At 44.8% G+C, this 25,812-nt stretch overlaps 1 protein-coding gene across 2 annotated transcripts in view; it reads left to right on the forward strand.

The window, feature by feature from the left end:
• Positions 1–17,755, forward strand: part of raph1a (Ras association (RalGDS/AF-6) and pleckstrin homology domains 1a) — a 103,335-nt gene extending 85,580 nt beyond the window's left edge. For both annotated transcript variants that reach the window (XM_075480253.1, XM_075480254.1), the window contains 9 exons: positions 584–668; positions 5,072–5,193; positions 5,281–5,346; positions 6,343–6,486; positions 6,584–6,694; positions 6,817–6,915; positions 9,370–9,490; positions 9,590–9,720; positions 12,182–17,755. In XM_075480253.1, the coding sequence (XP_075336368.1) occupies positions 584–668; positions 5,072–5,193; positions 5,281–5,346; positions 6,343–6,486; positions 6,584–6,694; positions 6,817–6,915; positions 9,370–9,490; positions 9,590–9,720; positions 12,182–14,518 (3,216 nt within the window). In that variant the 3' untranslated portion in view covers positions 14,519–17,755. The remainder of the gene's footprint in view (positions 1–583; positions 669–5,071; positions 5,194–5,280; positions 5,347–6,342; positions 6,487–6,583; positions 6,695–6,816; positions 6,916–9,369; positions 9,491–9,589; positions 9,721–12,181) is intronic.
• Positions 17,756–25,812: the final 8,057 nt, after the last annotated feature.

Genomic DNA, 25,812 nt, shown 5'->3' on the forward strand with positions numbered 1-25,812 from the left:
GGTGAGAGGAAATTAAACATTCACATCTATAAAGTGTAAAAATATTCCTAAAATACAGAAACAAAGTAAAAAAAAACGGGTTAAAATAAATATAAATGAATAATAAGGAAATAGGGTTTTAAACACAAGTTAAATGAATAGATGCAAGGTTAAGATTAATTACCCAAACACATTTTTACTTAGTTTTTATTGAATTATCGGTTTATTTTGAGACATTTTTTGTATTTAATTGGTCAGTTTGGGTCCTCCACAGTGAGCAGGGATATAATCACCTCAGGATGGGGGGAAACGGAGATAAACTGAGAAACAGGAACAAACTTTATGGAGCTGCATCAATAAAAATGTCCTTTACAGGTTGATGTAAAGACCATCTCAGTTCATTTTATTTATTTATAAAATGCTGAGTCATAGCAGACAGACGAACATGTTTAATCAGACGTGAGAATCGATGATCAGTAAGATCTCCAGCCGGGCTGCAGCTCTCCCCCTTGGATGACGAGTGAAAGCAGTCATGTTGTGACGGCGGTGGTGGCGGCCATTTTGGCTCCAACTGAACACTGGCTCACAGTTTCCTGTCCTTCAGGTTCTGGACAGCCTGCTGGACAAATCTCACTGTGGTTACAGCGCAGACTGGTCCCTGGTGGAAACCATCAGCGAGCTGCAGATGGGTGAGTGCACGCGCACACACACACGCGCACACACACACACACACACACACACACACACACACACACACACACAAACACTAATAATTCAATGTAAGAAGTGGGCGGAGCCCCTGAGACCCCACCCACTACTTTGACTGTTGTGTTGACACCTTTAGTTTGTCTGTATTCGCCACATTTGGACAAGAGGGTGGAGCTGCACTGTGATTAAGGGTCACATCACATTAGATGTGACTTTAATTTAAATCTCAATGAGAGTCCAATTCAAGCCAGTTTCCATCAGTATTTCCCCCGGTTTCCCTTTCATCTCTGAGCCTTTTTAAGCTGCAGCCTTTTGGAATCTTGTGGTCAGAATGGGAAGTTTTCTTCTGTGAAGCTTAAAGCTGATTCAACGTAATAATTAATCCCTGTTAAATGCTCACTTTGTTGTACTTATTCTAAACTCACCGATCGGAGTTCGGCTGCCCAACGAGTTCTACAGAAAGAAAGTGTCTCCAGATCAAAATGTCGGTTCCATGACTGCACATCCGAGTCTCCTTCACAAACAGAATTATTAACACGATAAAATCTCGTAGCAGTGCGACACATTCACTGCGAGTGTGTGTTTCTGAGGCATGAAGCGCACAGTGTGCAGCGCACAGTGTATCACAGGCTTCAGCTTAACGCTCTGTGACACTCACACAGTGTTGACGTGGGCCCGGTGCAGCGAAGCGTGTGATCTAACCCACATCTTCAGGGCTTCTGCATCATAAAAGAGAGAGAAGGCCGGACGACACGTGCTCTGGAGGCCGGGCTGAAGGCCAGGATGTAACTCTGGGCGGCGCTGATCAGGGGAATCAGTGGGATGAAGCCTTTTATCAAAACACACCCAGAAGCAGCTCTTTGTCCCCGCTGTCAGGTGACCTCTGACACTGCGGTCCCTGCAGGAATAAGAGCGGCAGCGCATGGGATTAAAGGAGTACCTCAGAAAATAAATAATACAAGAAAATCTGAAGGCTAAAGAACAGTTTAAAGCATTTTTTTACGAGGTTAACAGAGAACCGTAAAATGAATGAAAGACGAACTAAAGTTGGCCTGCACGAAATGCACAAAATGTTCAGAAGAAAAAGGGACTTTATTTCACTGTGGCTTTGTTCGAAACCGCATACTACATACTACATACTTCCATACTGCATACTACATACTACATACTGCGTACTACATACTTACATACTACATACTGCGTACTACATACTACATACTGCATACTACATACTACATACTACATACTGCATACTACATACTACATACTGCGTAATACATACTACAAAATACATACTACGTACTACATACTGCATACTACATACTACATACTGCGTAATACATACTACATACTACATACTACATACTGCATACTACATACTGCATACTACATACTACATACTGCGTACTACATACTGCATACTACATACTACATACTGCGTACTACATACTACATACTGCGTACTACATACTACATACTACATACTACATACTGCATACTACATACTGCATACTACATACTACATACTGCGTAATACATACTACATACTGCATACTACATACTACATACTGCGTACTACATACTACATACTGCATACTACATGCTACATACTGCATACTACATACTACATACTACATACTGCGTACTACATACTACATACTGCATACTACATACTGCATACTACATACTGCGTACTACATACTACATACTACATACTGCATACTACATACTACATACTGCGTACTACATACTACATACTACATACTGCATACTGCATACTACATACTGCATACTGCATACTACATACTACATACTGCGTACTACATACTACATACTGCATACTACATACTACATACTGCATACTGCATACTACATACTACATACTACATACTGCATACTACATACTACATACTGCGTACTACATACTACATACTGCATACTACATACTGCATACTGCTTACTGCATACTGCATACTGCATACTACATACTGCATACTACATACTGCATACTACATACTACATACTGCATACTGCATACTACATACTGCATACTGCTTACTGGATACTGCATACTGCATACTACATACTACATACTACATACTGCATACTACATACTACATACTGCATACTGCATACTACATACTACATACTACATACTGCGTACTACATACTACATACTGCATACTGCATACTGCATACTACATACTGCATACTAGATACTACATACTGCATACTACATACTACATACTGCATACTACATACTACATACTACATACTGCATACTACATACTGCATACTACATACTGCGTACTACATACTACATACTGCATACTACATACTACATACTACGTACTGCGTACTACATACTACATACTGCATACTGCATACTACATACTGCATACTGCTTACTGCATACTGCATACTGCATACTACATACTGCATACTACATACTGCATACTACATACTGCATACTACATACTACATACTACATACTGCATACTACATACTGCATACTGCATACTACATACTGCATACTACATACTGCATACTACATACTTCATACTGCGTACTACATACTACATACTGCATACTGCATACTACATACTGCATACTGCTTACTGCATACTGCATACTGCATACTACATACTGCATACTACATACTGCATACTACATACTGCATACTACATACTACATACTACATACTGCGTACTACATACTGCATACTGCATACTACATACTGCATACTGCATACTGCTTACTGCATACTGCATGCTGCATACTACATACTGCATACTGCATACTACATACTACATACTGCATACTGCATACTACATACTGCATACTGCATACTACATACTGCATACTGCATACTACAAACTGCATACTGCATACTACATACTGCACACTACATACTACATACTGCATACTGCATACTGCATACTTCATACTACATACTGCATACTGCATACTACATACTACATACTGCATACTACATACTGCATACTACATACTATATACTACATACTCATCGATCAGACAGTATGCAGAGCGTTTACCCACAATGCCTTTCGCTCCTGCCCGAGCCGAAATCAGCCGGCCTGAAGCTGATTTCTCTTAAGCTCTAAACTCTGTAAACTTTAGCAACATTTGAAACATTTTCAGGTGAGAAAGTAGTCGTTTAGATCCCCAACGTGTTGAAAACCTGACAAAATACCGGCTGTTTACAATTTTGTTCCTAGGAATTCGGCGCTACTAAAGCTAGCCGCAGTGAGCAACGCACTTCCGGTTATTTTCACAAAATAAAATACCCGTTGCCTTTTATCATAGGGAAAGCCATTACCATACAATTGGTGCTTTTGTTTTGAAAACAGGAAGTGAACCTACCCTCGTTGTAGCTAGCTTGAAACTGCCGTTTTGACAGGAAATGACGATCGGCGACGTCACGTTACGTTGCATCTTGGGTAGTTTGAGTATGAGTAGTAACCTCATGATGCATACCCAACATTTTGGAGAATCTAGTATGCATCCGGGAAAAAAGTCAGTATGAGTAGTAGGAGAAGTATGCGGTTTCGAACACAGCTTGTATCTGGGAATGCAGGAATATTAAAACATTCGGGAAAACAATTAAGCAAACTATAGAACATCTTGTCTCGAAGGACATTCCTCTGGATCCATGGTTTTTTATACTAGGTGTGTATCCCAAAAACACTTTGCTTACCAAGTGTGAACAGTTACTGATCGACATGTGTCTACTGGAAGTTAAAAGACTGATTGCACTCTTCTGGAAGAAAACAACAGCGCCAGGTATCAAAGAATGGATCATACGAATGCTGGAAACCTTACCCCTGGAACGCATAACATATCTCCTAAAATGGAAAAGGGAGTTATTGGAAAACATACGGAGACCCCTCTGGACATTTGTGGATGGGGTGGACTCGTCTCAAGAGGAAGAGGTTATCTAAGGACAGGAACGACCGGGGCCAGGATGCCAAGAGCCAACAGAGTCTCTGCATGGAACTACTATCACCTGTACATTTAAGATGTATATCTGCAGATGTGTATCCAAAGAGGACGCTTGTTGTTGATTGCCTTGGTTATATGGGGCGTGTGTGAAAATGTGAAAAATTAAATAAAAATAGTGAGAGAAAAAAAGCCAGTCCATTAGTATTTTCCCCAGTTTTACTCAGTATTTTCCCCAGTTGGCCTGGGGGTCCTGTGACTAACCCCCTCTGAATCCCTCGGTCAGTTCGTGTTTTGCACGATGGAACGAGCGCTGCGTCATGGCGCCCCGCGAGCTGAAAGCTGACCTGATTGGCCGCTTGTTGTCCACACACTCGAGCGTTCGTACGAGCATATTTTCACGCTTCGCTCCGACTGTCTGCAGAACGGATCTTCGAGGATCACGAGAACCTGGTGGAGAACCTGCTGAACTGGACCAGAGACAGTCAGAACCGCCTCATGTTCGCCGAGCGCATCGAGAAGTACGCCGTGTTCAAAAACCCGCAGGTGAGACGCACGTGCACACCCACACGCACGCACACCTGGAACATCTGCAGATTCCTCTGTTTCACACCTGCTACCTGCCTCCTGCAGAACTATTTACTGGGGCGGAAGGAGACGTGCGAGATGGCCGAGAGGAACAAAGAGGCTTTGTTGGAGGTGGGTTTATCATCGGTTCTGGTTAGTTCGTGTTTATTATCAGCAGCATGTGCGGCTTTTTGCTAACAGCTGAGATTCAAACGCATCATTTTCCACAGTTAGTTCATCTGGTTAATCTGTTAAACTGGTTATCAGGTGCAGTTGGTTCACATCAGATCTCACAGACAGGCATTATGTTGTTCCATAGATCTGAGCGTATCGCCACAACATGTGGAGTTGCTCAGGGATTGATTCTTGGACCACTAACATTCAGTTTAGAGCAGAACCAGGAAAACTGAGCAGATCTCAGATCTTTACCCTGGTTACCAGCTCCCTGCAGAATAAACTCTGCTGCTGGTTTACAGAATCCATCTGTGATATGGTGCCATGATACATTTCTGATCTCCTTGCAGCGTTTAAAGGGATAGTTCGCCTCTTTTGACATGAAGCTGTATGGCATCCCATATCAGCAACATCATTTATGAACATCTTCTTACCCCCTGATACGAAGTGATACGAAGGTAGAGAAAATAGGGCCAAGAGATTGTGAGGTCTGACTTTTTCCTGGAGAACCATTTTGTGATGCAAATGTATTACTCTGTTGAACGCATATTGTTTTGAGAAGCAAAACGCTTTATTTTTTAAACCCCAGCCAACTAGCCGGACTACCTTCATCAACGCCAAAACGAGGCTGGAACTCTGCTCACAGGACGCAGCAGGGGGTAAGAAGATGTTCAGAAATGATGTTGCTGATATGGGATGTCATACAGCTTCATGTTAAAGAGGCGAACTATCCCTTTAAGTAGGACACGGATCTTCAGTTGTTAGAACCTGGAATCCGATCCAAACTAAATGCTTTTAGCTTCCGTGCTGCACACAGATGGAATAAATCTGCTGCCACTTTAACTGAAGACTCTGCTGTTCTCCTGTGTCTTTGTTTAATTTACTTTAATCAAACTCGTCTGTACCTTTTTCTGCTGTATCTTTAAGCATTTTAACGCCTTTTTTGTGTGTCAGGAGTGTTTCGGGGGAAGCTCGGTGTCCGTCCCTGAGATGGAGGGGGTGTTGTGGCTGAAAGAGGACGGCAAGAAGTCGTGGAAGAAACGCTACTTCCTGCTGAGGGCGTCTGGTATCTACTACGTCCCGAAGGGAAAGGCCAAGGTGTGCAGCGACAGGAATCTGAGAGGAGGAAGTGGAGAAGACGGGCTGTTTTTTAGTGGAAAGCTCAGTTTGATTGTGTGTGTGTGTGTGTGTGCAGGCCTCCAGAGACCTGGTGTGTTTCCTCCAGCTGGATCATGTTAACGTTTACCTGGGCCAGGACTACAAAGCAAAGTACAAGGCTCCAACAGACTACTGCATGGTGCTGAAGGTGAGACGCCACTGCTGCCGCCTGGTGGTCAGAAACAGCAACAACGCCTCCGCTCATGGTTTGATTTTAGAGGTTAAAGTGAAGAAAAAGTGTTTGGTGTAAAGGAAAGTCTGTGTGTGCAGCACCCGCAGATCCAGAAGAAGTCCCAGTACATAAAGTACCTGTGCTGTGATGACATCAGAACCCTCCAGCAGTGGATCAACAGCATTCGCATCGCAAAGGTACAAACCTGCAGGAGTGTGCACGAGGCGTGTGACGTGCACAGTCATCTAAACCTTTAAAGTTCATTAATGTACAGTTTGAATGAACCGTAACTCTGTCATGGTTTGAATAACCTTTATTGTACCGACAGTTCAATAAAGGTTATTCAAACCAGGTGGCTGCTACCTTACATTTAAAGGGGACATACTGTGTAAACTCCTTCTTCCTGTTCCTGGGAGCATATATCAGGGCGTCTGAGGTCATCAGCAGGTGTAAAACTCCTTCTTCCTGTTCCTGGGAGCATATATCAGGGCGTCTGAGGTCACCAGCAGGTGTAAAACTCCTTCTTCCTGTTCCTGGGAGCATATATCAGGGCGTCTGAGGTGTAAAACTCCTTCTTCCTGTTCCTGGGAGCATATATCAGGGCGTCTGAGGTGTAAAACTCCTTCTTCCTGTTCCTGGGAGCATATATCAGGGCGTCTGAGGTCACCAGCAGGTGTAAAACTCCTTCTTCCTGTTCCTGGGAGCATATATCAGGGCGTCTGAAGTCACCAGCAGGTGTAAAACTCCTTCTTCCTGTTCCTGGGAGCATATATCAGGGCGTCTGAAGCCACCAGCAGGTGTAAAACTCCTTCTTCCTGTTCCTGGGAGCATATATCAGGGCGTCTGAGGTCACCAGCAGGTGTAAAACTCCTTCTGCCTGTTCCTGGGAGCATATATCAGGGCGTCTGAGGTCACCAGCAGGTGTAAAACTCCTTCTTCCTGTTCCTGGGAGCATATATCAGGGCGTCTGAGGTCACCAGCAGGTGTAAAACTCCTTCTTCCTGTTCCTGGGAGCATATATCAGGGCGTCTGAGGTCACCAGCAGGTGTAAAACTCCTTCTTCCTGTTCCTGGGAGCATATATCAGGGCGTCTGAGGTCACCAGCAGGTGTAAAACTCCTTCTTCCTGTTCCTGGGAGCATATATCAGGGCGTCTGAAGTCACCAGCAGGTGTAAAACTCCTTCTTCCTGTTCCTGGGAGCATATATCAGGGCGTCTGAGGTCACCAGCAGGTGTAAAACTCCTTCTTCCTGTTCCTTGGAGCATATATCAGGGCGTCTGAGGTCACCAGCAGGTGTTAAACTCCTTCTTCCTGTTCCTGGGAGCATATATCAGGGCGTCTGAGGTCACCAGCAGGTGTAAAACTCCTTCTTCCTGTTCCTGGGAGCATATATCAGGGCGTCTGAGGTCACCAGCAGGTGTAAAACTCCTTCTTCTTGTTCCTGGGAGCATATATCAGGGCGTCTGAGGTGTAAAACTCCTTCTTCCTGTTCCTGGGAGCATATATCAGGGCGTCTGAGGTGTAAAACTCCTTCTTCCTGTTCCTAGGAGCATATATCAGGGCGTCTGAGGTCACCAGCAGGTGTAAAACTCCTTCTTCCTGTTCCTGAGAGCATATATCAGGGCGTCTGAGGTCACCAGCAGGTGTAAAACTCCTTCTTCCTGTTCCTGGGAGCATATATCAGGGCGTCTGAAGTCACCAGCAGGTGTAAAACTCCTTCTTCCTGTTCCTGGGAGCATATATCAGGGCGTCTGAGGTCACCAGCAGGTGTAAAACTCCTTCTTCCTGTTCCTTGGAGCATATATCAGGGCGTCTGAGGTCACCAGCAGGTGTAAAACTCCTTCTTCCTGTTCCTGGGAGCATATATCAGGGCGTCTGAGGTCACCAGCAGGTGTAAAACTCCTTCTTCCTGTTCCTGGGAGCATATATCAGGGCGTCTGAAGCCACCAGCAGGTGTAAAACTCCTTCTTCCTGTTCCTGGGAGCATATATCAGGGCGTCTGAGGTCACCAGCAGGTGTAAAACTCCTTCTTCCTGTTCCTGGGAGCATATATCAGGGCGTCTGAGGTCACCAGCAGGTGTAAAACTCCTTCTTCCTGTTCCTGGGAGCATATATCAGGGCGTCTGAAGTCACCAGCAGGTGTAAAACTCCTTCTTCCTGTTCCTGGGAGCATATATCAGGGCGTCTGAGGTCACCAGCAGGTGTAAAACTCCTTCTTCCTGTTCCTGGGAGCATATATCAGGGCGTCTGAGGTCACCAGCAGGTGTAAAACTCCTTCTTCCTGTTCCTGGGAGCATATATCAGGGCGTCTGAGGTCACCAGCAGGTGTAAAACTCCTTCTTCTTGTTCCTGGGAGCATATATCAGGGCGTCTGAAGTCACCAGCAAGAGTAAAAGCCGTTCTGATTTCCGCCTCTGAGCGTAACTCGCAGTGATGCAGTTGCAAAGTTAATTACTGCGTTTAAACATGTAGATATTAAACCTCTTTAAACATAATATGTCACCCAAACCTGTATTTTGGATGCACGTTTTTTAAAAATGGCGTCCAAATTGGGTTTTCTGGCAGAAATAAGCTCCCTCACGGACACATAAACAGGTTTCTGACCCCTGAGGAGACTCTGAACTCTGAAACTTACCACGTCTCACCTTCAGTACGGGAAGCAGCTGTACGTCAACTTCCAGGAGGCGATGAGGAGGTCCGAGGCGGCCTACGACTGGTCTTCCCTCTCCTCCTCCTCCATCAAGTCTGGATCCAGCTCGTCCAGCCTTCCAGGTGCGTGTCTCCACTTTGGTTCTGATCAGTCTGACGGATCTAAAACCCGATAATTAAAAAGTGAGCTGTGTTTAACCTCTGCACCGATGATGCCCGCAGAGTCCCAGTCCAACCACTCCAGCCAATCGGACAGTGGCGTCTCAGAGATGACATCATCGGGACACACCCGCTCGCAGAGTGTCGTCAGCTCCATCTTCTCTGACGCCTGGAGGAGAGGAACCCAGGGAGAGGTGTGACCACACACACACACACACACACACTCTGTTCTGTTAGGTGTTGGACTACTTTTCCCATGATTCCCCTCTGCTTTCCTACCAGCGGTTAAAGGTCAAAGGACGTATGGCAGTCCCTCTGTGTGCAGGAGGAGGGAGCGGAGGTTAGACAGGAAGTGATGTAACAGGCATGTTAACAGTTCGGCTGCAGCTTTAAGCCTCTGAGCGCTCCGGGTTCGAAGCGACGTCCGTTTCTTAGAGATTTAACCCTAAATCAAGTCGGAATTAATGATGAAAACTCGTGTTTTTACAGATCAGTGCAGCACCTACACGTGGCGTACTGATAGATTTGACTAGTTTGATGATTTTTGGGATTCAGCCGCTGAATGTTCAGGTCAGAGCGCAGTGATCACGTGCACTAAATACAGTTAAATGTATTTAAACTAGGGCTGGGCAAGATTAAAATGTTTAATCTAATTAATCACATGATTTCCCTGATTAATCACGATTAATCGCATTTGTACGCAGAATCCAAAAATGAATCCAAAAGTAGTGTATAGCTTTTAGCATTTAGCTTTATTTTAAATGTGCTGCCATATGAATGAAAGTGCCATAACATTTGTTGTGCAAACACACTTTTAACATCAGCATCTTTCTGTAGTTTTTATGTAGAAGCCTCGCTCCACTGTCTGTTTCCTTGAATGACTTGCTGCTATCAGTTGTGTGTTTTGCCTTTAAGTGATATTTTAGACTGGAACTACTACGCTGAGAAGACAATTCAACTTGGCAGTGTTTACAGATGACTTTGGTTCTGTCGACTCCGCCGTCTGGAAGAACTTTAAAATGAAAATGGCCGAGTAAAAGTTCCGTACCCTTCTCCAGGTTTGGTGGATCCGCCAATAACTTTCTTTTCCTGTTCCACAGCAGACAGCAACAGACTTTTACAGAATAAAAGCCTGTGAGCAACAGACTTTTACAAAATAAAATAAATAATAAAACAGGGGTGGTCCCTCTCTTTGCTTCCTGTCTCTCTGAACTTTCCTATCCATTAAAGACACAAAAGCCCCAAAAAATTATATATATATATATATATATATATATATATATATATATATATTTTTTTTTTTATTTTTTTTTAATTAAAAAAAAAATTGAAAAAATAAAATCTGCGTTAATGCACGATAAAATATTTATCGGTGTTAAATAGTTAACGAGTTAACTCGCCCAGCCCTAATTTAAACTTATTTTATCTGAAGTATCGCAGAGCGCCAACTGCACCAAACCCAACTCATCAGAGAGTTTAGGAGATGCTGAGAAGAAAAGGTTTAACCCTTTAATGACCTCTGAAACTCTCTGGTTTCAAACAGCTGCAGCTGAACTGTTGCTTTTCTTTCTAACGTCATGGTGTGATGGTGTGTTTACCCTAAACCTGTTCGAATGAATCACTCTGTCAGATCACATGTTTAATCTGTTTCTGACCTCTTGTCAGATCTGACGTGTCTAACCGTTGGACCGTGCACACTTTGATGCTTTAGAAAAAGCAGAATCAACATATTTTGCTGTCCAATAACTGTAGTTGTGTCTGTTTTTGTTCTTGCTTTGTGACTTCTTCTGCAGCCGTTCCTGTGGCGTCGGGTTTGTGGTCGCACGCAGAATTCTGAACGTTATGGCGCCTTGTTGATGTCACAGTCTGCTCGAGTGTGATCGCAGCTTTAGGAGAAGTAGTTGCTTAAAGGGACAGTTCGCCTCTTTTGACATGAAGCTGTATGACATCCCATATCAGCAACATCATTTCTGAACATCTTCTTACCCCCTGCTGCGTCCTGTGAGCAGAGTTCCAAACACCTGTTACGGTGTTTGCTGCTCGGTCTGCACAGCAGGCAGTGATACGAAGGGAGAAAATAGGGCCAAGAGATTGTGAGGTCTGACTTTTTCCTGGAGAACCATTTTGTGATGCAAATGTATTACTCTGTTGAACGCATATTGTTTTGAGAAGCAAAACGCTTTATTTTTTAAACCCCAGCCAACTAGCCGGACTACCTTCATCAACACCAAAACGAGGCTGGAACTCTGCTCACAGGACGCAGCAGGGGGTAAGAAGATGTTCAGAAATGATGTTGCTGATATGGGATGTTACACAGCTTCATGTCAGAAGAGGCGAACTGTCCCTTTAAGTGGAACCCCGAGGTGGAAAAAACACCTGAAGAAAGGGTTGAATAGTGGAAGTTTCTTACTGACGTCGTCTGAATGTGGATGAAAGATGGTGATGGAAACCCAGGCCGCTCTGTCCAATCACAGCGCAGCTCTGTGGCGCCGTCTCTCCGTCAGATGAAACAAACTCGCGTCTGTCTCACCTGAATGCCGCCTGTTCTCTGCCTTGATGTTCGGTGTCTTGCATCTTGTTTTTAATCGTTTTGTCTACGTGAACGTGACGTTTTCTTGTCGTTTTTCTGTTTCTCCTTCCTCTTCCTCTCTGCAGATGATGAAGATCGACCCTATCAGTAGGCCCATCCCGGTGCAGATACCCACCCTCTCCCCCCAGCCCACCCCCCTCTCCCAGACTCCGCCTTCGCGGAGCAGTTACACCGACGGTCTGGTTCCATCTGACGACTCCTCCCCGTCCCCGCCCTCGCCGCCTCCCCCGCCTCCGCCTGGCATCTGCACTGTGACCCATCAGCCGGGACCCGCCTCCTACGTCAAGTACAGCACGCTGGCTCGGCTGCAGAACCAGAATCTGTCCAAAGCGCAGCAGCCGGGTGGTGCCGCTCCACCCTCCCTCCCCCTCCAGGCCACCAAACCAAACTACAACACCCTTCCTGCTGCCTACAGCACCTCCCCCCCGTTGCCTCCATCCCCCCCGCCACCTCCTCCACCCACCGCACCGGCTCCCGGCTCGGCCATGGCTGCGCTCAAGTTTGGCCCGCCGAGCCCCTCGGCTCTGCCACCACCCCCGCTGGATGAGGAGGTGCAGGACCCCTCCTTCCTTCCACCTCCACCCCCGGAGAGCCTGGAGACCAATGGGCTGCCCCCCCCGCCCCCTCTGGACCCGCTCCTCGAGTCCCTCCCTCAGCTCTCCAACTCCGGCCTCCAGCAGTTCCTGTCGCAGAAGTTCCCCAACATGGTGTACGACTTCCACCCGTCGGCTGAGGAGAGCTCCACCCCACCGCCTCCACCCCCCGCTGAGCTGTCTCCTCCCGCCTCCCTGCAGGTTCTCCGGCCCCTTTCCCCGAATGCCCCCCCACCCGCACCTCCCAAAACCTTCACCGGCGGCTTTCCGCCGCAAACCGCTCGCAAGTTCTCGGGTCCCTCGTCCCTGCCCATCGCCCTCTCGCCTGTGTCTCCAACGCAGCCTCAGGTCGGACACGGGCCAATCAGGAAGCAGCAGAGCTTCTCAACGGGACACTCCCCCAATCAGCCGCCTCCCACTCTGCCAAAGCAGCACAGCCTCTCCTCCAAAAACCTGGCCATCTCTCCTTCTTCCTCCTTTTCTTCTGTGTCCATAGCAGCCGCTACCTCCTCTCTGGTCAAACAGATCGTCAATCAGTTCCCCGGGAACGCCTCCTCTCAGCCGGCCTCCGGCGCCGCCGCTCCTCAGTCTCCCCCGGCGGTTAAAGCCAAACCGAGGTGGCAGCCGGCCGGCGTCATGGCTCCACAGTCCCCGGAGTTCCCCCCGCCTCCTCCCGACAGCTCGCTGGGAGACTTTCCTCCTCCTCCTTCTTCTTCTTCCTCTTCCTCCAAGACGGGCTCCCCCATCAAGAAGTCTCCTTCCACCTCATCTACGGGATCGACCAAACGGGGGCCTCCGCCGGCCCCGCAGAGGGCCTCCTCCATCCGAGAGACGCAGGACGAGAGGCCCAAGAAGGTGGAGAGCCTGGTCAGTAAGTTTGGCCAAGCTCCTCAGACGGGAACCTCGTCGAGCTCGTCCTCGGCGACCGGTTCTCCTTCCAAAGACTCGTCGACGCTTCCCGCTCCGCTCCCCAAACCGGGGAAGCTGAACCTGGCCAATCTGCCGCTGGCTCTCCAGGGTCTGCAGACGGGCCAGCACCACCAGCCCTCCGAGTTCCCGTCCCCCCCTCCGCCGCCGCCGCCCTCCCAGCCCGCTCACCTCGACTCGTCCCCGGACTACTTCCCGCCTCCCCCCCCCGACTCTGAGCTCTTCCCTCCGCCGCCCCACCCGTCGGAGTTCCACCACCCTCCGAAGGTGGCGGTGGTGAACCCGCAGCCTCAGATGCAGCCAGCTCCGCAGTCCGTCAGCTCCTCCTTAACGTCATCGTCGTGGAAACAAGGCTCGCTGAAGAAGGGCGCGGTCCCGCCGCCGACGCTGAACCGGCGGAGCAGCAACACCAACCAGTACGACAACACCATGTCCCTCCCGCTGTCGCCCCCACCTCTGTCCCAGACGCCCCCGCCCTCCCTCTCTTCTTACACCTCCTCCCCGGTTCCTCCAACCTCCCCGAAGTCGCCAGGACCGAGCTCTCTGGCCCTGAAGCCTCACTTCCTGGAGGACCTCAACCGCACCCTGAAGAGGAAGTCGGTGTCGCGCCACGGCTCGCTCACCTCCTCCCAGCTGATCTCCTCCTCTAAGATGGAGCCTGTGGGCACCATGGACGACATGGCGCTCCTCCCGCCGCCGCCCCCCGAGCTCCTGCAGCAGCAGCAGGGCGTCCGAGGACACTCCCAAACTTTGTCCCGCCACCACTCCCGCTCCCACTCCACCAAACACGCCAACATCTCAGGCTATGCAACGCTGCGGCGAGGCCCGCCTCCCGCGCCCCCCAAACGGGACCAAAGCACCAAACTGACCAGCGACTGGTAGGGACTCTGGTAGGGACTCTGGTAGGGACTCTGGTAGGGACTCTGGTAGGGACTCTGGCGGCAGCCTGAAAAACAGAACTGACCCTGTCGGGTCTCGTTGTTCCCGCCTTGAATTCTCCGTCATGTTTGTCATCCTCAAACATCCACCCTTAAAATTCCAAAACAAGTAGCAAGTTTCCTACTCTTAATCTCAGATTATGATTGTTAGTATTAGCCTCTTTATTACCATCTTCATTACCAGAACATGTTTAATCCAACATGAATAAATAAATATATATATATATGTACATATAAGCAAGCCAGAAAAAAAAAAAGAAGAAAAAAAAGTCACAAATCAAGCTTTTTTCACATCTGTGCAGCTTTGCAATGAAATATACAAAAAGACTTGAACGACAACAGCAACAGAGACATTTTGCTGCAAAATCACAGGTACTGCATGGAGCGGCGTTAAGGAAGGAGCGTCGCTGATCGATGGAAGGAACAAACAACGAAGGACTGCGATGACGTGTACAGAAATGTATATTGTGAACTGAGGGTTAGGGGGTAGTGGGGAGGCAAGCCTAGAGGGAGTATTGCCATTAATTTCACTCTTTTTTGTGTTTTTATATAAGATTATTTAATACTGGAAAGATATTGTTATAATTATTTTAAGAGGCGTCAGAAGAGAGAGTTTGACTGGACATGGGTCTGTTTTCTAAAACATTTGGTTTGCCCAACGATCAGATTTTATGTTTGGATCATTTCATCCAAAGAGTATTTGTTTGAATCTGGAGCCTCGTGGCTGATTGGTTACTGCTGCCAAAGGGGAACAGCTACTGCTTCCTGTGGAGAAGAAGCTGCCAGTAAAGCTGCTCTCAGATCACCTTTCCTCCACCCGTCCAATTAGGACACAGTTTGCACATCCATGCCTTTCATTTGAGTCAGAAAATGAAAATCCAACATGGCTGCTCAACGCATGAAGAGTGATGACAGCTGCCGTAACAAACTGTTTAATAGCACTTCTGTCAGTTTGTGTTTCATTAAATCAGTCTCAGAGGAGAGTGCTTTCCAGCCTCTGCCATGCTAATAGCTAACCTGGTTAGCTGGAATTGGGGCCGTTTTTATGATTTGGTGTGTTGGTAATAGGGCGATATGACCTTAAAATAAAATCTCTGATCCCCCTAAACTCTGCAGTGGACCGTAGTTTGTTCCTGGTCTGACATCCAAACCAGTTCCAAACCACAGAAGCAACTGGGCCTTTTTGTTTGTGTCCCTGTGGGAAGGAAACACCTGAACTATGGAAGCCCAGAGGGGGCAGCAGTGGAAGTTAAAGAGAAAATCGATTTTTTTTTTTCTACACCACAAAGTCGAATGAATCCATGAAATCATTTTTAATGCCCGGGTTTACCTCTGTGCAGAGTGGCGGTTTAATCGTTGCAGGTCACCGGACTCCCATCTCCTCCTCCTCCGTTAGAACCAGAGTTTGGAGTAAGAGGTCTTCAGAGGTCCATCAAGGCTTCAGAATAGATGAAACAATATCAGAGTCCACTGTAGACTTTAACAAGATTAACTTTAGGTAGAAAAGTCAACCACCACCCTTGGATAAATGCCCCCCGCCACCACAGCAGCCCTAACCTGAAAGAGGTGTCCTGTTCAGGGTCACTGAGGGCAGGAGGAGGTGGTGTCCATCTCTGAAAGCTCACTTTGAGCTCTAATCACAGTCAACAGTTAACCTAACGTCCATTCTGTGGACTGAGAGAGGAAACTGGAATAAAAACCCGGGGCAGCCGAGTTCTGAACCAGCGCTAATCCCTCCATCTTCACTCCTTCCCTCCATCATCCCTCCACCATCCCTCCATCCCTCCTCCATCCCTCCACCAACACTCCATCCCTCCACCAACACTCCACCATCCCTCCATCCCTCCACCAACACTCCACCATCCCTCCATCAACCATCCACCATCCCTCCTCCATCCCTCCACCATCCCTCCATCCCCCCACCAACACTCCACCATCCCTCCATCCCACCATCCCTCCACCAACACTCCATCCCTCCATCCCTCCACCATCCCTCCTCCATCCCTCCACCAACACTCCATCCCTCCATCCCTCCACCAACACTCCACCATCCCTCCATCCCTCCACCAACACTCCACCATCCCTCCATCCCTCCACCAACCATCCACCATCCCTCCATCCCTCCACCATCCCTCCATCCCCCCACCAACACTCCACCATCCCTCCATCCCTCCATCCCTCCACCATCCCTCCACTAACCATCCTCCATCCCTCCACCAAGACTCCACCATCCCTCCATCCCTCCATCCCTCCACCAATCCCTCCACCAACACTCCACCATCCCTCCATCCCTACACCATCCCTCCATCCTTCCACCATCCCTCCACCAATCCCTCCACCAACACTCCACCATCCCTCCATCCTTCCACCATCCCTCCACCAACACTCCACCATCCCTCCTCCATCCCTCCACCATCCCTCCACCACCATCCATCCCTCCATCCTTCCACCATCCCTCCACCATGTCCTCCGTCTCAGCTGGTCAGATATATAAATACTCACGTTAGTCAGGTGCAGACTCGAGCAGAACTCCACCATCTTCCTTAGATCTGAGCTCAGCCTTACTGGTCAGCAGTACGAAACACATTTCCTCAAATTCTAAGAACAAACTTCGTTATTATCGTGTAAATGGGACCCTGCTCTGATGATAGCTACTCCACCGAGGAGCTCATCAGCCACATCGAACTCTGCCGGAACGAAGGCGACTTTGCTTGTTAATAAACCCATCATGTGTTTGTCATTGCAATGACTGTCAGTTACTTTGTTAGTTAGGGATGAAGGATGTTTGTCCACCTCGTATCTGTAGTGATGAGAGTAGCCCAAGGGATGCTTTGGGAACAAGTGCCTGAAAAACAAACTGATCCAGCGTTAGAGCCTGGAGTTTAGGATCTGTAACTCACAACCATCAGCCAGTGCTAATGTGGAGCAAAGTGAAGGAACCGAGATGGGCTCAAACACCAGAGAACGTGCCCCCTACAGGCCTTAATGTCTCATTACAACAACAGTGAACCTTTAATTCACAGGAGCTGAGGTACAACGTTTCAGCCACTTCAGACTGTATAGAATAGATGGACGTTGTCCCCATGCAGCAACAGCCCGGTCTGTGGGGTTGCTTTTTGATTGGGTTTCCACATGTAACATGCCCCATAGATGGAGCTACATCAATAAAATTTAATCGAAACGTCAAGTCTGACATTTTTGACATCGCCATCTTGTCTTCTCAAAATCTGACAACAACTGCCCTGTCAGCTGGGCAGCAGCTTGTAGCTTTTACTCTGAACAGGACCATAATTTACTAGATTTACAGTCCAAAATGTTCACAAATTCCACAGGTCAAAGGTCAAAGGACACTCTAAGGTTGTATCCAAGACATTTCTGGACAGTTTTTAACGATGCTTTTGCATGTTTACCACGGCTGCCTGCCGTATCCTGCGTCTGTTTGGAGCATCATCATCTGAAATCAACAATATTTACACACATGCTGTAGTAAGGAGGTAACCAGGAGAGGCTCACGTTTTAAAGGCCTTGGATAACATCCTGAGAAACCGCCCTATTAGACGAGTAACTGATTTTTGGAATAAGTGACAAAAAACCCCAAATCAAATATGATTCTACAGTTTAGGGCCTGAAGCATTTAGTCGGGGTTATGGTGTCATAACGGCCGAGCAGCTCCAGCTTTCTTGTTAACAGCGTCCTCAGTACCGTTGGTGTTTCTAGTCTCTGAACCTCCCGACATTGAATTAAGTGCTTGGAAAACCCCCAAAGCACAAAGGTGGAAAGCTCCATGGTAATATCAAATGGCAGGGCCAGTGGGAAACTCTAAAAGCCATAGCTTATGAAGAAGAAAGCCGAATGGCTCCAACCCAGACCACTGTGTACGTCCGATGAGCTTGTAGGTTCGGTGTGAGGCCACATGCTCCACCCAAACGTCCTTCAGCTGCAGCTGCTGCAGAAACAGCTGGCTTCATCCTGGTTTGTGGTCAGTTTATTGCTCCATCACACCTGCCGCTGCTTCCTGTTTTTATCTTCCTGTTGGACTCTGCACAGCGTCACCGCCGATGCCGACACAGTCCAACTCCTCACCTGCAAGTCTTTGTTTATGGGTTTATATTCAGTGTTTAGGAAATGTTTTTGTCAGTTTGAGCATCAGATCTGTTCTGGGATGACAGCGCAGAGGAGAACTCCGCCGCCCTGCTGGACAACGCGCGCTCGGCCTCGTCACGTTTCAGAGACGCTGAAGAACATCGAGCAGAAGAAACTGATCAGTGTCTTCAGTCGTCTTGCTCATGGACGCCCATCAGCGCACATGGCTGCTAATGGTGTCAGAACTGTTGTTGCATTTCAAATAAATAAAGACTAAATCAAGCGCATGTTGTGTTGATTTTATACAAGCCCACATTAGAAGTTCCCGGGGGTTTAAAGCATGATAAAAGTGTCGAATGTAGTGGATATGGTTTGGTGTGTTTACCTAAAAAGTGAAGGATTTGTCGCCCTAAACCGGTTAGTCTGACTGAAAATGTGTTTGTTTCTTAAAGGGACAGTTCGCCTCTTTTGACATGAAGCTGTGTAACATCCCATATCAGCAACATCATTTCTGAACATCTTCTTACCCCCTGCTGCGTCCTGTGAGCAGAGTTCCAGCCTCGTTTTGGTGTTGATGAAGGTAGTCCGGCTAGTTGGCTGGGGTTTAAAAAATAAAGCGTCTTGCTTCTCAAAACAATATGCGTTCAAAAGAGTAATACATTTGCATCACAAAATGGTTCTCCAGGAAAAAGTCAGACCTCACAATCGCTTGGCCCTATTTTCTCTCCCTTCGTATCACTGCCTGTATTGTTTTGAGAAGCAAAATGCTTTATTTTTGTGGCCCCAGCCAACTAGCCTATTGAGATAGGCTCCAGCCCCCCTGTGACCCGACCGACAGATAAGTGGGTATAGAAAATGAGGGAAATTGTTAGTGTAACCCTGGTAACAAGGTAATTAGTTTGATTATCTAAAAGAAATACAACAATTCATTTTTTAGTGAAGAGGAGATGGAATTTAAGGGGGAATGAAAAGTCTGTTTATTGACACAGACTTATAACATGGTTAATTAAGTTAAGTTGTGATCTTGTGTAAGAAATATGTATGTATGTGAGCTTTGTGTGTACCCATGGGGTGACCTGAACGTACAATCTTCCCATTTTTTGTTATCGAGTTATTCGAGGAATTGTTTCAGCCCACGACAACATCTCCTTCCAGAATTAAAAAGCAGATATTTAATAAAACCAGTTAAAATGAAAAATAGTGTCCATGTGAGTCAAATGCAGTCAACTGTCACAAAGAGTTCTGGTGGTAAAAAATGTAGAGTCTGCTATAAATGAGCATTTTTATCTACTGACGTCGCATGTCTCTCATCAGGGAAATTTGAAAGATATCGACTGAAAACGCAACATCAAACTGTGTTATCTGTGAGCTGACGGCCATCACAGACCGTGTTTCTCCCCTGTTTTTGGCCTGTGTTCGTGTTTGTTTGAGTGTAAATTAGGCAGAGTGAGCTTGACAGCTGTCTGGGTGTCCAGGGCCCCTCAGACAGCTGTGAGGGCACCACTGCAGGGTATTAGGCCTGATAGAGGGCTGATTAGAGAACATTAGAGGTGAGGGAAGGAGAGGGGGCACAGCTGTTGCTGCTAACTATTATTATCCACAAGGCAGCTCTCTGCAGTGGACTCACACACCTGTGGCCTCAAATGACCTCAAAGTTTGTCAGTATGAGAAAAAACCCGCATACAAACATGCATACAAATGTATGAAAAAAAACAGCGTGCAGAGGTATGTAAAAGAAAACATGCATATAAACACACAAATGTATGAAAACAATACGCAAACAAACATGCATACAAATGTATGAAAATAAAACACGTATACAAACACGCATGCAAATGTATGGAAAAAACATGCATAGAAACATACAAATGTATGAAAATAACACACATAGAAATATACAAATGTATGGAAAAAACATGCATATAAACACTAGACTCAAACTTTATTTATCGAGCTCATTTAAAAAAACAACCAAGGTTGACTAAAGTGCTGTACAGGATAAAAGCTGCATTAAAGGTAAAAGTGACTAAAGTGTACTCAAACAAACGTATGAAAAAACACACATACAAACACGCATACTAACACACATGCACAAATGTACACAAATGTATGAAACAAACACGCATACAAATGTATGAAAAAAACATGCATACAAACACACATGTAAATGTATGAAAAAAACATGCATACAAACACACATGTAAATGTATGAAAAAAACATGCATACAAACACACATGTAAATGTATGAAATAAACATGCATACAAACACACATGTAAATGTATGAAAAAAAACATGCATACAAACACACATGTAAATGTATGAAAAAAACATGCATACAAACACACATGTAAATGTATGAAAAAAACATGCATACAAACACACATGTAAATGTATGAAAAAAACATGCATACAAACACACATGTAAATGTATGGGAAAAAAAACATGCATACAAACACACATGTAAATGTATGAAAAAAAACATGCATACAAACACACATGTAAATGTATGAAAAAAACATGCATACAAACACACATGTAAATGTATGAAAAAAACATGCATACAAACACACATGTAAATGTATGGGAAAAAAAACATGCATACAAACACACATGTAAATGTATGAAAAAAAACATGCATACAAACACACATGTAAATGTATGAAAAAAACATGCATACAAACACACATGTAAATGTATGAAAAAAACATGCATACAAACACACATGTAAATGTATGAAAAAAAAACATGCATACAAACACACATGTAAATGTATGAAAAAAACATGCATACAAACACACATGTAAATGTATGAAAAAACATGCATACAAACACACATGTAAATGTATGGAAAAAAAACATGCATACAAACACACATGTAAATGTATAAAAAAACATGCATACAAACACACATGTAAATGTATGAAAAAAAACATGCATACAAACACACATGTAAATGTATGAAAAAAAACATGCATACAAACAAGCATGAAAACGTATGAAAAAAAACACACATGCAAATGTATGAAAAAAAACATGCATACAAACACACATGTAAATGTATGAAAAAAAACATGCATACAAACACACATGTAAATGTATGGAAAAAAAACATGCATACAAACACACATGTAAATGTATGAAAAAAAACATGCATACAAACACACATGTAAATGTATGGGAAAAAAAACATGCATACAAACACACATGTAAATGTATGAAAAAAAACATGCATACAAACACACATGTAAATGTATGAAAAAAAACATGCATACAAACAAGCATGAAAACGTATGAAAAAAACACGCATGCAAATGTATGAAAAAAAACATGCATACAAACACACATGTAAATGTATGAAAAAAACATGCATACAAACACACATGTAAATGTATGAAAAAAACATGCATACAAACACACATGTAAATGTATGAAAAAACATGCATACAAACACACATGTAAATGTATGGAAAAAAAACATGCATACAAACACACATGTAAATGTATAAAAAAACATGCATACAAACACACATGTAAATGTATGAAAAAAAACATGCATACAAACACACATGTAAATGTATGAAAAAAAACATGCATACAAACAAGCATGAAAACGTATGAAAAAAAACACACATGCAAATGTATGAAAAAAAACATGCATACAAACACACATGTAAATGTATGAAAAAAAACATGCATACAAACACACATGTAAATGTATGAAAAAAAACATGCATACAAACACACATGTAAATGTATGGAAAAAAAACATGCATACAAACACACATGTAAATGTATGGAAAAAAACATGCATACAAACACACATGTAAATGTATGAAAAAAACATGCATACAAACACACATGTAAATGTATGAAAAAAAACATGCATACAAACACACATGTAAATGTATGAAAAAAACATGCATACAAACACACATGTAAATGTATGGAAAAAAAACATGCATACAAACACACATGTAAATGTATGAAAAAAAACATGCATACAAACACACATGTAAATGTTTGAAAAAAAACATGCATACAAACACACATGTAAATGTATGAAAAAAAAACATGCATAGAAAAAAAATTGTAAATGTATGAAAAAAACATGCATACAAACACACATGTAAATGTATGAAAAAACATGCATACAAACACACATGTAAATGTATGAAAAAAAACATGCATACAAACACACATGTAAATGTATGGACAAAAACACACATGTAAATGTATGGAAAAAAAACATGCATACAAGCACACATGTAAATGTATGAAAAAAAACATGCATACAAACAAACATGTAAATGTATGAAAAAAAACATGCATACAAACACACATGTAAATGTATGAAAAAAAACATGCATACAAACAAACATGTAAATGTATGAAAAAAACATGCATACAAACACACATGTAAATGTATGGACAAAAACACGCATGCAAATGTATGGAAAAAAACACGCAAAGAAACATACAAATGTATGGAAAAAACATGCATATAAACACTCAACTCAACTCAAACTTTATTTATCGAGCACATTTAAAAAACAACCGAGGTTGACTAAAGTGTTGTACAGGATAAAAGGTGCATTAAAGGTAAAAGTGACTAAAGTGTACTCAAACAAACGTATGAAAAAACATGCATACAAACACGCATACAAATGTATGAAAAAAAACACGTATACAAACACGCATACAAATCTATGAAAAAAATATGCATACAAATGTATGAAAAAAAGAACACATACAAATACGTATGCAAATATATGGGAAAAAACACACATACAAATGTATGAAAAAAAACATGCATACAAACACACATGCAAATGTATGAAAAAACATGCATAGTAACATACAAGTGTATGAAAAAAAACATGCATAGAAACATACCAATGTATGAAAAAAAACACGCATAGTAACATACAAATGTATGACAAAAACATGCATAGAAACATACAAATGTATGAAAAAGAACACGCATAGTAACATACAAATTTATGAAAAAAACATGCATAGAAACATACAAATGTATGAAAAAAACACACATACAAATGTATGAAAAAAACATGCATACAAACACGCATGCAAATGTATGAAAAAAAAGAACACATACAAACACGCATACAAATGTATGAAAAAAACACACATACAAATGTATGAAAAAAAAACACGCATACAAACACGCATTGGAAATGAATGAAAAAAACATGCATACAAACACGCATGCAAATGTATGGAAAAAAACATGCATACAAATGTATGAAAAAACATACAAGCACGCATGCAAATGTATGAAAAAAACATGCATGCAAATGTATGGAAAAAACACGTATAGTAACATACAAATGTATGAAAAAACACGAATAGAAACATACAATTGTATGAAAAAAAACATGCATACAAACACGCATACAAATGGAATATGTAAGGAAAACCACATGAAAACACTGGATAGTGTCGTGGTAAGATTGCCACCTTTCATGTGGGTGACTTGAGTTCAAATCCTGCATGAAACCCAGAAAGCAAAGAGATTCCGGACCGGATCCGTTCAGGATTCAGGGTAGGCTCAGGAACGGATCCACAAAATGGATGAACTCATCAACCGGCCCGGATCCGTTTTGGATCCGTTCATGGAGCACATCATCCGGCCCGGATCCGTTTCGGATCCGTTCATAGAACTCATCATCCGGCCCGGATCCGTTTCGGATCCGTTCATAGAACACATCATCCGACCCGGATCCGTTCATAGAACTAATTATACGGCCCGGCTCCGTTTCGGATCCGTTCATAGAACTCATCATCCGGCCCGGATCCGTTTTGGATCCATTCATAGAACTCATCATCCGGCCCGGATCCGTTTCGGATCTGTTCATAGAGCACATCATCCGGCCCGGATCCGTTTCGGATCCGTTCATAGAACTAATCATCCGGCCCGGATCCGTTTCGGATCCGTTCATAGAACTCATCATCCGGCCCGGATCCGTTCATATAAGTCATCATCCGGCCCAGATCCGTTTCGGATCCGTTCATAGAACTCATCATCCGGCCCGGATCCGTTTCGGATCCGTTCATAGAACTCATCATCCGGCCCGGATCCATTTCGGATCCGTTCATATAAGTCATCATCCGGCCCGGATCCGTTTCGGATCCGTTCATAGATCGCATCATCCGGCCCGGATCCGTTTCGGATCCGTTCATAGAACTCATCATACGACCCGGATCCGTTTCGGATCTGTTCATAGAACACATCATCCGGCCTGGATCCGTTCATAGATCACATCATCCGGCCCGGATCCGTTTTGGATCCGTTCATAGAACTAATCATCCGGCCCGGATCCGTTCATAGATCACATCATCGGGCCCGGATCCGTTTCGGATCCGTTCATAGAACTCATCATCCGGCCCGGATCCGTTTCGGATCCGTTCATAGAACTCATCATCCGACCCGGATCCGTTTCGGATCCGTTCATAGAACTCATCATCCGGCCCGGATCCGTTTTGGATCCGTTCATGGAGCACATCATCCGGCCCGGATCCGTTTTGGATCCGTTCATAGATCACATCATCCGGCCCGGATCCGTTTCGGATCCGTTCATAGAACTAATCATCCGGCCCGGATCCGTTTCGGATCCGTTCATAGAACTCATCATCCGGCCCGGATCCGTTCATATAAGTCATCATCCGGCCCAGATCCGTTTCGGATCCGTTCATAGAACTCATCATCCGGCCCGGATCCGTTTCGGATCCGTTCATAGAACTCATCATCCGGCCCGGATCCATTTCGGATCCGTTCATATAAGTCATCATCCGGCCCGGATCCGTTTCGGATCCGTTCATAGATCGCATCATCCGGCCCGGATCCGTTTCGGATCCGTTCATAGAACTCATCATACGACCCGGATCCGTTTCGGATCTGTTCATAGAACACATCATCCGGCCTGGATCCGTTCATAGATCACATCATCCGGCCCGGATCCGTTTCGGATCCGTTCATAGAACTCATCATCCGGCCCGGATCCGTTCATATAAGTCATCATCCGGCCCAGATCCGTTTCGGATCCGTTCATAGAACTCATCATCCGGCCCGGATCCGTTTCGGATCCGTTCATAGAACTCATCATCCGGCCCGGATCCGTTTCGGATCCGTTC

Source organism: Odontesthes bonariensis, chromosome 12 (assembly GCF_027942865.1).
Source record: "Odontesthes bonariensis isolate fOdoBon6 chromosome 12, fOdoBon6.hap1, whole genome shotgun sequence".
In the NCBI taxonomy this organism is placed as follows: domain Eukaryota; kingdom Metazoa; phylum Chordata; class Actinopteri; order Atheriniformes; family Atherinopsidae; genus Odontesthes; species Odontesthes bonariensis.